General features: G+C 41.7%; 1 protein-coding gene across 1 annotated transcript in view; it reads right to left on the reverse strand.

Annotated features, from left to right (window-relative positions):
* Window positions 1-608: 608 nt before the first annotated feature.
* Window positions 609-12,597, reverse strand: part of maml2 (mastermind like transcriptional coactivator 2) — a 37,931-nt gene continuing 25,942 nt past the window's right edge. Inside the window, exons 3-6 of the mRNA XM_079353673.1 lie at window positions 7,545-8,759; window positions 2,347-2,508; window positions 2,151-2,259; window positions 609-2,062 (exon numbers count right to left, since the gene is read on the reverse strand). Of these exons, the coding sequence (XP_079209799.1) occupies window positions 1,224-2,062; window positions 2,151-2,259; window positions 2,347-2,508; window positions 7,545-8,759 (2,325 nt within the window). The 3' untranslated portion in view covers window positions 609-1,223. The remainder of the gene's footprint in view (window positions 2,063-2,150; window positions 2,260-2,346; window positions 2,509-7,544; window positions 8,760-12,597) is intronic.

The raw sequence follows: 12,597 nt of genomic DNA on the forward strand, positions 1-12,597 counted from the left end.
ATGCAGCTATAATATATCAAATATTTGAATTGTGCACCTGCACAGGCAGATTTAAGAGAGTGCATTCAGTTTTATTTGCATATGAGTTTAGGTACATTATATAAGTTGATCTAGTTTTTCACCATTATGATCGAAGCTGCAGAGTACACATTTACGTCTTATTTTGAAAGGGTTAGGTTAGCTAAGGGTTAGTTTGTGACCACTGGAGGGCAGTATAGATAGCTAGATAGATAGATAGATAGATAGATAGATAGACGTATGAGTCATTGATAATAACAAGGGAAACAAAGAGGTCCTTACAGGATGTTTTAGAGAACAAATTCAAATAAAGAGTGTTAATTATGCTCTGAGCATTTTATTTACGATCATTTCTTTGTTTAGTGTTTTGTTCAGATTCAGCTCTGAATATCTGATGAGGGATTTAGAAGAGTTGGACTCTTGTTTGGAAGAATCTGTCTATAATTTAAAAACTAATGTAATGATAATACAAATTAAAGCATCTTAATATAGCTCAAGCACGGCAAACAGGATATTTGAAGTAAGTGAGTCATGTCTTTGGTTTGATTGAAAACCGAAATGAAATATTGAAAAAACAAAACAAGCAAAAAAAGTTTTATATATTCATTTATTCAAATCATTTAATTAATTACATGTATTATAATGTCTCATTACTATCCCAATAATTATTAAATATCACATGAAAAAAAAACCCTCTAATGGTTACATCATTTAAATCGCATCAAATTCTACCACAGATGAGTAAGCTTGAAGAAAGTAAGAAAACATTGTTCTCTGTGTGAATGGTAACAAAACTTCTGAAGGTCAATCCCATGTCATGCTAAATAGTGGATGCAGATTCAGAAACATAACCTGGAATCCCAGCAACACAGCAATGTTTTCTTTTCACAGTGTGAATTTTATCATATACGACAGCACTACAGCATGAGTATGACAAACAAACCACAAGAACTGTGACTGCAAGAAAAGCACTTACATGGCCGTTTTACCAGGAGCCAAATGTGTGTGGTACTAGGGACAGAACACAAATTCTTTCACAGTAAATACAATACAAAACAATACAGTATACTAGGATAACAAATAAGAGTTTATAAAATTCCTTTTTTAAACAGTATTTAAAAAATGTTTCCCCTTGCATCCGTTATCTCTATAACTTGAGGTGCTGGACTTTTTTTCTTTTTCTTTAAGCGATCTCTGAGCAAAATTCACGAGTGACTCCCGAGAATCTCATCCAAATTAATATCTTTCATCCAATCATCGTTCCCCGAGCCTGATTTGAGCAGAGAGTCGATAAAGTCTGAGTCTGTGTTGATGCCTGGAACTGTGTTGTCTCCCTCAGGGAGGAAGTCAAAGGTCAGACGGTTTGCCCGGTTATTCTGAAAGCTGCCAGAGCTGGGACTGGGCTCTGCAAAGGCTCCTGCTGGCACCCTCTGCTCAGGAGAGGCCTGGTTCAGGTTTCCCACTGCTGAAGGAGATCCCATCAGTGGCTGGCTCGGTCTCAGGCCTGTGTCTCTTATTGAAGTATTAAGAGGGAGCATCCCGATATCTGAAGCTACCTGGTTGGGAGGGCCGATGTGCCTCTGTTGGTACGGATGGTTCTGGATGTCGAGCTGTGCACCCTGAGACTGAAGGGGATTGGGAAGCCGCCTAACACTGAGTCCTGTTGTCACTTGTTTGTTGGCTGAGCCCCAGTTGACATTTTTCATCAAGCCTCCGACACCCTGTCCTGGTGCCCCGGAGGGATGCAAGTCAGCTGTTATTCTGGGGTGTTGACCACCTCCTACATTGTTCATCCCAAAAGAATTTCCGCGGACGTTCGGGCCTGGAAACCTCGTTTTATTCAGATGTAGTCCGATTCGATTCTGATTGTTATGCTGCTGGAATTGACCAATACAAGAACTCGTGTGACAGTCGGTCCCAATGCTAAATCTGCGATCTGATGGTGAAGGAGTCATCTTGGAAGCGGACCCACTCTGGAGGTGACAAGTCATGGAGTGAAGGTCATTCTCAGGGACACTGCTGGAAGACTGGGAGGAGTTTTGACCTGAAGAGAGTTCAAGAAAGAATCAGATTATGATGATTACACTCAGTTAGCAGTTAAAGCCTTCCTGACCCGTGAGAGCTGAACGTACCTGTGAACACGTTTCCTTGCTGAACTCCCACCATACTTCTTGACTGCTTGTAGTCAGGGGGCGGTCTCGTGAGGTGACGACTGAACTGATCGTGCATACTATCTTTGTCCTGAAATGAAAGACAGAGTTGTGAAAACTGTTCATTTGAATAATTCATTCTACCAAATGAATTCAATCTCGTATTAATGTAGCATACTGAGTTGTTAATGGTGAGCTGTTGCTGGTTTAGCTGTCTCTGCATGGTTTTATTGGCCGGGCCTTTCTGCTGGTTGTTGGGTGCTGGAGGCCGTGGTTGTGACTGAGCTGTCAAGACTCCTAAGTTTCCATTGGTGGGCAGCCTTGGACCAGGAGGCACAGCCTGAGAATAAAAGAAAATTATTATTATAAATTATAAAAAAGGATTTTATGTTGACTTCAGTGGCGCTTCTTTCTTTTTTGTGTGCTTGGAGATCGGAGTTAAGATTGGTGAAAGCTCTTGTTGAAGTACAAGAAAAAAGAAATGATGCATCAATATGTTTCGACCACTAGAGGGCAAAACTCTACAAGGTATTACAGATCTTTTTTCAAAGATGCTATTCAACCTTCAGAATGTGGTAAAGGCGACTCCCTCTGCAGATGAAAAAGGAAGACTTGGAAGGCCCATTTTTTCGGAAGGGGGAGCACCAGCCCTCCTTAAGGCTCGCTTCTCCCTTGATAATTGTGTCTAAAGAGAGTGGAAAGAATCCCTGAGACAGCAGGAAATGTGTGCCAATGGGGAGTTAAGCGCCAGCACCATGACTACCTTCATTTAATAAGCTCTCCTCTACTGATCACTGTGTTGTGTTTGGCAAGAAGGCCTTCCATCCACTAGAAACCCATTTGGCTCGTGACACTATCACACTGATTAATATGTATTCGGCAGAACTCAAATGAAACAGCGCTATCCACACTAGCTTTTTGTTTGAAGTCGTGTCCTGAATGCATGCTTTTGAAGATACGTTTCACATCCCTGGGTGTTAGAGATGTAATTTGTTCCTGTTCTGCATATTTTTTAGGAGCGCTGCCGCGGACCATCCGAGCGCTCCAAGTAAAACCTGTCTTTCTTGTGGACACAAGGACACTAACTTTGCTCAGGCTTTAACTCTGCACGATCATTTGTCATGAAAGAGGTTAATGTGCACCGAATCAAAGTCAACACGCGCTGTGTGTACAATGTCAGTCGTTCTGTTGACTCAAAACGTTTCCCAGGGTGAAATGGATTAGAAACCCAACCGTGCATTTAGCAGAAGCTATTACTTAGAGGACAGATTCTGTGCAGAAGATGAATCTCTACAGGGTGGTGACTGTGGTCCCAGAGAGGGAGAAAAAAGAGGGAAGTGTGTGTGTGTGTGTGTGTGTGTGTGTGTGTGTGTGTGTGTGTGTGTGTGTGTGTGTGTGTGTGTGAATGTTAATGGCTGGGGCTGAGATTTGGAGAACTAACAAGACAGGATGAGAGAATCAAGGAAGTTGAAACTCATCAGGAGTCACAAGCCTTTTCAGGAGCTAATATTCGCCTTCTCTGCCTGAGTTCAACCCACACAGCAAACCAAGCATTGCAATGAGGTTACACAGGGACTAAAACATTAAAACAGCGGTTTCTCCTGTTACTATAGAGAGCAGAGTCACTGGCTTTGATCCACTGCATGTAGTTATTGAGACTGTGAGAAATGTGACCATCAGAGTGTTTTCCTTGCAGAGGTACACCAGAGAGCACTTATCCTATCTTTGTTGTAAGAAAAACCCAATGAGGAGAGTTTTAGAAAGCACAACTGAGTAATCCTCTCTGTCATCCCGATGTGTCATAAAGCTGTTTTCCATGTTTTTTTCCCTCCTCTCATTCTTCACAAGCTTGTTGTTAATGAATACCACATGTGGCTAAGGCCTCAGAGAAGGAGCCGGGTGATTTAGTCTCCCATCCTGCAGCAGAGCAGGCAGCTGACAGTGATCCAGGCCCAGCCTTGCCGGCTCTCACACTGCACTTCCTCCAGTCTGGACCCATGACGCTGTCCCCAGGGAGTGCCTCGGCATCTGGACTTGGCTGCAGCTCCCTTTCCCAGGAAACAAGCACTCCCTTCACAGCGCTGCCAGAGTGACCTGGTAGTCTCAAACCCCCCTGGCCCCACTCTTATCCGCATTGAGGATTTGGTGCCACAAGATCATCAACAAAATGTTGAGGTATTTTAATAATTTGCAGAAAAGCAACCTTTATCATAAGTCGCCATAATAATTACAAACTACTAATAACTACTACATACTGATACTAACTAACACAGGTTTGTTCATTTTCAGGAAAGATAGTACTCCACTCTGCAGAAAGCAAAGAAGGAGCTGCTGTGTAGTAGTCAAAGGGAAATCTGTAAAAGCTGAAGCTGCTCACTGGGATGATGAAACTGCTGCCAAGTGCCTATCCTCACTTGATCTAACAGGGTTTTCTTATGCAGAGCAGACGCATAAGTCACTCTGGAGAAGATCGTCTGCCAAATATTGTAAATAACCATCTGAATGTACATTTTTAGAAACTATTAAAATACAAAGACACAGGAAACTCTCAGCAGATTGAAAAAGAAAGCAAAAGAATCATGTGACGCTTAAATGCATGTAATGTATGTAAGATGGGTTCATTTTTCTGCTGATGCATGGTCGTGTTATAGTTTTTCACAACAATAAAATCATACAAATTGAATTTTTAAATTTGAAATGAAAGCAGTATGTTCTCCAAAGGGGCATAGATGGGGAATTCATATTATTTCATGATAACAAATCAGACCGTTCATTTGAATACATTTGTTTTTGCTAATTAGACGTTGGTGTAAGCAAAAAGTCATTTTTCTATTTTTTTTTGTCTTGAATACACACAATAGCTACACGACCGATGTGACGAGTAACACTCAATTTTGACCTTGAAAATGCGCCGCTCACCACAACCACAGTAACTCAGGTTTCATAATGCATTAGTGTCCTCTGCTGTGTGCTGCCACAGGATGCATTCCTACTTTAAGTGAGGTATTATTTATGCGTGACCTCATAGCTGGAGAGTTACTGAACGATGGATTTTAATTTTTAACATGGTTTGACTCAGCAGCCGATTATTGACCTATACAAAGCTTTAAACACCGAAGCTCACATCTCTGGTCGTTTTTTAAAAAAAAGGTCGTCAGCTTGGCTCAGTGGGAGGAAGTCCTCGTCTTGATGCCGGTGTTACACAGGGGATCAGGGCACTCTTTCAGGACCTTTATTTCTCTGCCATTACTAATTCAATTCACTGTGGGAAGAGACTCTGCTGGTTTTTTCTCCTCGGCGTAAGCTGTCCCTTCCTCGTTAGCTCGGCTTTTAACTCTGTCCATGCTGAATACAAAACACCTTATCAGAATGTTGTACTCTTCTGTAAACTTCTTCAACAATATTCTAATTTGTCTCCCCTTTTAAACAGTATGACACTGAGATCTTTGCTACCACATTCCAATTTTAATGAATTCATTTTTTTTAATTTGTAACACGATCATGAAAACACAATGTCCTTGGGAAAGTTGCCTCATCAAACTGTTTCCCCCTCGTGAATTGGACCACATGTGAACGTCCTCAGCATTTTAAAAAGGTGACTGAGCTTCTGATTTTATAAGCTGCAAGTTTTTGGAAAACTCTGCTCTCTTCATTCATTTATCACTATCCAGGACTTTTTCATGATTTGATTCCCATCTCTTTTAAGACTTGTAGGCTTTTTTTCATGCCTCTCTTTTCCTCTATAATTAAAGTCTTAAACTTGATAATTAGAATCAATCACATTTAGAAGATCGCTCAGACTGGGGCTCATGTGCAGCAAAAAGGAACATTCATGGAACCGTGAACATTTTCAAAGAGACTGAAAAAAGGTTTAAAGACAACAAACATCGCAAGCCTTGAACATGCACAGCCATCCTTTAAATCTACAGTGTAAACTACTCTCTGGTGGCAAGGCTGGTTCTTCCCATGCGTGATGATGTATTTGCCATCCTACCTTGTTTACTTCCAAGTCAGTAGAACTCCCTCCCTCCCTCTCTCCCTCCTCCCACCCTCTCACAGTCACTCAAGCACTTCCCTTGATCTGTAGACGTTACGAGAGCTCTCTTGTGTGGCTCGCGTGATCATTTCACACAAAGACGGCTGCAGATACTGTTTGCACAAAAAATAAAAGAGGGGACGGTCTAAATCTCCCCAATCATAACAAATCAGTGATTCAACCTCTGGCACCAGGCTAAGAAGATTACTGTCATTTTCCACCACTTGTCCCTTGTAGCTAACAACCTCCAATTAGCAAATCCCGCTGTGCATATCTGTGCCCTGACAGGGAGCCACCATGACAAGCAGAGAAATTAGAAGTCCTGCATGTTAATCTACCATGCTCTGGCAATCTGTGTCATCGTCAAAACACTTTCAGGGGAAATACATATTCAAAGGAGTCACAGCAGCAAAGGCACAGGCAGCAGCTAGAACAAAGACAATAAAGTCCTAAAACACACAGCAGAGCATTGTTGTTGTTTCAGACAGCAGGTTGGCTGCTGCGAGCGAGCTGAGGAAACAGATTGATGAGGAGGACTACAGAGAGCAAGTGTGACTGCTATGTATAATTTAACTACACCTTCTAGAGGGAGATGCTATTATTCACTTTGTTTACGTCTTGTGATGAAATCCACAAGTCATTCAAAGTCATGGCACTAGTGGGAGACTGTAGATTAAATACATAAATCAGCATTTTGTTGCACAAACTTTGTTTTTTTTGGGTTTTTTTTTTATCCTATCACAGATTATGGTTTGCCTTCTGTGGGCATACATGTCTACTTAATCCCTACAATTGCCTTCAGCTGACTCACAGAGTTGTCCTATGGTAAACTTAAATTATATCTGTGTCAATTGAAAAACCTCTAACTAAAAATTCATTTATTTTTGAAGCACTTCTGAGGAACTTTCTATTTGCATTGATTTTGGCGCCCCCTGTGGACAAAGCAATTCCTCTAATCTCTTGGCAGATATTGTACAGATTATGTGTAAGTATTGATGTTTTTTTTAACAATAAACATCATCCTTCTTTCTTTAACACTCAACGCATCACTCAAAGAATCTCTGCTGAGTAAAAACTGTCAGCAAGGCTTTTTTTTTTGTGTGTAGCTCTTAAATTGTCTGACACCTACCCTGCTTCATTGGGTTCAAGCATTTACAGTAGCTTTATAGAGATGACTAATTGTGTCACTTGTTGTCTTTTGTTTGTTTTTGTTGCCATTAAAAAACGAATCAGTTTCTCCTTTAAAATGTTGAGTTGTTTTTTTTTAATGCTCCTAATCAACGCTTGTAGATAAGAGGTCTTCACTTCAAAGTCATCTTGTGAGTGATTTTTGTACATACCTGTCGCTGTTGTGCCAGTTTGAGAGGTATCCCGGCGGGGGTAGGCTTGGGTTGCAGACAATGCGGCCCAGACGTGGAGATCTGTTGGTTCTGGAAGTGAAGAGCTGGATGTGGCTGATTATGGCTGGTCAATGGAGACTGTTGTGTCTGCTGCTGGCCTGAAGTCTTGTTCACTGAATTTGCCATGACAGGCATAGGCTGGCTGGCAGAATGTGGGGCTTTAGGACTGAAGTGCAACGTGGGTTTGGTGCTGAGAACCTTCATGTCTAAATGATGGGAGCCGTTGTGGCCATTTGACTTGAAGAGGCAGTTGATACCTTTACCCTGGGAGCCAATCCTCTGCTGGCTGAGTGGGGCGGGGCTGGAGACCTTGTCCTGGGGGAAGGCGCTGGTGGAAGAGTGGGTGGTCATAGCAGGAGCCCAGCTGGTCAATCCTGCAGGTGGTGTTTGGTGGTGGTGATGTAGCAGAGAGCTTGGCTGCTGCTGGTTCGCTGCCATCTGCTTCAGCTGCTCTGCGTGGGATATTTCTGGCCAGCAGGGCATTGCTCTGGGGTGTCCTGCCTGAGTGTTAGCTTTCTGTGACGTGGTTGTGGAAGAGCTGCTGGTGAGCGTGAAAGAGGGTCCTGCAGAGGCCGGTCGAAGCTGTGGAGAGCCCCCATGAACCTGGCCGAAATCTGGAGAGGGCTCCATCTTTATCTGCTTCTCCAATGGAGAACACAGACTGGCAGCTGCCCCTGCCGAGCTTGGCCGACCCAGGTCCAAACCGAATGTATCATCCTGCTTCAGGATCTTCTCAAACTCCAGATCATTCAGCGTTGGCACCGACTTTGTCAGCTCATCAAAAAGATCCTGAAGATCGGGGTCAATTTGACCCCCACCCTCATCTTTGAAGTCAAAAATCATATCTGAGTTTGACTGACCACAAGACGGCACCTCAGTGGGCTCTTTTTTCATTTCTTTCAGGGTCATGTTAAATATGTCAGACCCTACTCCATGGGGCATCATGTAATTCTTCCTCTGCATACCCATAGTTGAGGACCCTTGCAGAGTATGAGGCTGGGACAAGTAATGGTGGCAGGGCCCATGTCCCAGACCCCCAGGATCCACACGGACCCGCTTGAAGTCCGATCCAGAGAAACCACAGGAGACCCCGTTCTGCTTTTGTGCGTGTCCTGGTGCATGCCCCTCGATCTTCCTTCGCAAAGATCCTTGAAGCTGCAAAACACAAAGAAACAGAGAGTATAAAACACTTCATAAACACAAAGACCAGTTTATGACCAACTCGATGCCTACACTCCCACCAGTGAATAAAAAATTATCACAAAAACCATCAATTCTAGAGGACGACTGAGAATGGAGAAATCATTTTCATAGCAAGAGAGGAATAAATATTTCACTTGATTTAAACACCGTCTCTTGAGCCAATTTGGTAAAAGGGTTGGGTGTGAGTGCATTACATGCTGCATTCAGCTCAAAGTAGTACCATGTAAATTAATCCAATTTCACAATTTGCCTCAAGGACTTTACCAACTTGTGACATGTAGGGTTACTTCACCTCTTATAGACAGTGATTTCTGTCAGTGAAAAAACGTTCATGTCCTCCCTGTGATCATGTAAAAATGCTTCATTTGACAGAAATCATTGTGATGCTTCACTTTGAAAGAACATGCAATTAGACTGCACACACAAAGCGTTTTACATATTCTATACATTTATAAAAAAAGGACTATTGTAGCACTAAAAAAAGGTTTTAGTTTGAGTGCAGTGGATGGGCTGAGAAGATAGCTAAGAATCTGATACAGCTGACAGACTGCAGAGAGAAGAATAGAGTCTTTGTTTCCCTCATTTGCATACATTATATTTTTTTTTCTTTTGTGCTCAGTCAGATAGCAGAGTTTCTCCTTTGTGGCTGAGATTCTGCTTAACATGCTGCTGCAGATATCCAACTTCCTTTTGTCCTATCCCCATGTCTTTATTTAAGGTAATAAGCATACGACTCCCAACTCAAACCACTCAGTATCACTCCGTAAGACTGAGGCACTAAAAACCAGAACACAATATGCTTGTTAAAATAGCAAAAAAGAACACCATGTTTTTTATATTTTCAGAAACAGATGTTTTCATGCCTATAAAATGATGGAGCCCCTCTTTGACATGAGCCTATGTGTCATTAACAGAAACTGAATAAGGAAGAAAGGATCGATCCAGCATCTATCTGAGGCACAGTCCTGTAGACACATTATAATGACTTACTATCTGACCATGTTTTAATGTGGGGCCTGTGTGGAAACAAAATGTTGCTGATTATACACCAATCCGGCCACACGAGAGGAGTATCAGTGTGTTGCATATTTCACTGTGGGAACAAATTTGAGTCATTTCCACCTGCTGGCACACATTAGATTAAGATGATTCATAGCCTGCGGCTTTGGAGTGAATCCTGCAGTTCACTTCATTTCTACTCTGTTCGTGTCTGTATTACTTCTGCTAATGCTCTGAACAATTGCTCAAAGATACATCCTCACATTTTAATCATGGCACAAATATCTGTGTGACTCACCAAGCCTCCTTTATCAACGCTAACAGTGAGTGGACGTTTCTACATATTGAGCGGATGTGGATGGATGATGTTGATTATGTATGGTGGAGATGTATCTTAAAACCAGGCGGACATTGAAATGATCAGTTCTATTTAGAGGATCAAACGCTGGCATTGCTTTCAGCTATGTGAGTAGGAACCATTAGACTTTATGATTGCAATGGCTGCAGGATATTCACTGATTTTCTAGCAACAGAGTAACAATTTGGTAGATTTTAGTATTACAATCATCTTACAAACACCTGAAACTTTCTTGAGCTCCATGACAACGCCGGGGGAAAAAGCTGCCGTGTTTAGCCAAAGACAAAAAGAGAACTGAGATTTATGAGACCGATGTCAAAGCCAAGCATTAGTGATAAGCATTAATGATGTGTTTTTTTTAAAACAGCACTGCAACTGGAGGAAGAAGCCTGTTCAAAATGTTAGTTGATGGTGAATTCTCAAATGTCCCTTTGACATATGAAATTTAAGTTCTTAATGTGTTTTTAGAAATGCATTACAATAGAAAAGTCTTTCTTGCATTGAAATGTTGTCATTTGTGAATAACCATTTATTAAAGATCTCTTAAAGGCACGGTAGGTCATTTTCTCCAGATACACTTTTTAAAATGTTGGTTGTAATTGCCTTAAAGTCCTGACAGTCATTAATAACTCACGTGCTCTGAAAAAGAAACAAAGTAGCAGTAGCAGTTGTAAACACGTAAAAATGTCAACCAATGTCGGAGCATGACCACGTTTTAAAAACCAATCAAGCCTCTCTACACCATGCATGCACAAGCCCACACTCAAAGCATGAGCTGAAATCAGCTTGTGGACCAATGGCGCTAGTGAGGGGCGTGTCTTTTCAGGAGAGCGCAGAGGGGAGGGGGGTGGGTGAATATGGAGAACGGAGAGGATGCTACTTTCAAAATCAAGCTAGTTTTCAAAAAAATGACCTACCCTGCCTTTAAACATAGTTATCGTTTTCATTACTTGACACAAGGGCAAAAAGGGGGGGAAATGTGGTCTAATGGTCAAATCCATTCCCACAGTTTACAAACTGGGCCCACAGATAGCTAATCTATTCACACAGACTTTTGAGCCACCTGAACAGATTTACAAACAGCTTTTTGTTTGTTTCTTACCTGACCCTCCAAGGGGCTCGGCAGTGATCAAATACCAATCAACATAAACATGGGGCAAGAATAAATATACAACTGACTTTATATGCAGTGCTCTGAATTTGAAATGCACAGTTTGTCCAAAAAAAATTTATCATCAATCATGAACGTTTTGTCAAATAATATTAAAGGGAAAATGCAATGCTCACAAAGAAAGAGCACTGCTGTGTAAAGTATCATTTTCCACAAAAGTGAAGCACAGGAAAGAAAAGTTCTTGACAGAAAAAAAGAGAAAAAGAGAGAGAAAGACATCAGCTGATGTGATGGCTGTGTGTCTGGATAAAGTCAAACTACTTTGGGGACACGTACAGTTTCAACTTGTAAATTCAACACAAGTTCATCTCCAGTCTTTTTCACCAGCTCCCTGTTGGCCTCTATCTCTGAGATTCACTCACCCCGGCTCTCCAGACTACTGGACATCTGTTTTTTTTTTTTTTCCTCGAGATGCAGATGAAAACAGTACTCCTTGTGTGTGCAGCTAATGCACACTTTCTCTCCAACCACACGGCTCTTTCTTAAGGAGACAGACAGACTCTCTCCTCATGGTTCAAGGCACAGTCTGAGAAAACACATCATGAATAATGGAAAGGACAGTGGACATGTTGCAAAAAGTCATCGAGAGGTTGCCTCACTACTGCCTCTGTGCCATTTAAAGGTGGAGCCTTGTGGAGCACAGTTCTTAGTTCAGAATTCATTATGCATCCTGACACTTTGTTCGTTTAAAAGAAAAATAAACAAACTTATAAATAACCCAAGACACCGTGTTTTTAATAATTTCAGAAAGTGAAGGACTATCTTATTCACTCGGCTCTCTGGCCTCCTAGCCGGCCTGAAATCCTCATGACAGATCTCCAAGTGATCTGAAAATAGATTTTTTGATTAACATTTAATGAGCTTAGAAGCTCTGAATCACTTTGAAAGTGACTCCTGCTGCATGAGCGGCTAAAATGTATGCATTATATACACCGAGCATCTTAGTGATGAAAGCATCGCAGCTTACATTCCCCTTCCGTTTTGGCAAAATGTAATTCAGCCTCGGTCAACGTCTAGGAGGTTATAGTGAGTTCACTTTTATTTGATTCTTTTATTGCTACAAAACCCTCACTACATCATTTGTTTTGCCAGAAGTCACGTCAAAACTTCAACACTTAAATTACATAATGGTGTTAACAGATTGGTTTGTATCATAAAAAAAAACATTTTGATCCTTCTTATTGATGCCCTTTGACTGGCAGGGAAGAACCTGACCTTGGCCCTGTCAACAGAAGCTATCTATTCCTGGGAGCTAGAGGGCT

The sequence above is a fragment of the Symphodus melops genome, assembly GCF_947650265.1.
Source record: "Symphodus melops genome assembly, chromosome: 10".
In the NCBI taxonomy this organism is placed as follows: Eukaryota; Metazoa; Chordata; class Actinopteri; order Labriformes; family Labridae; genus Symphodus; species Symphodus melops.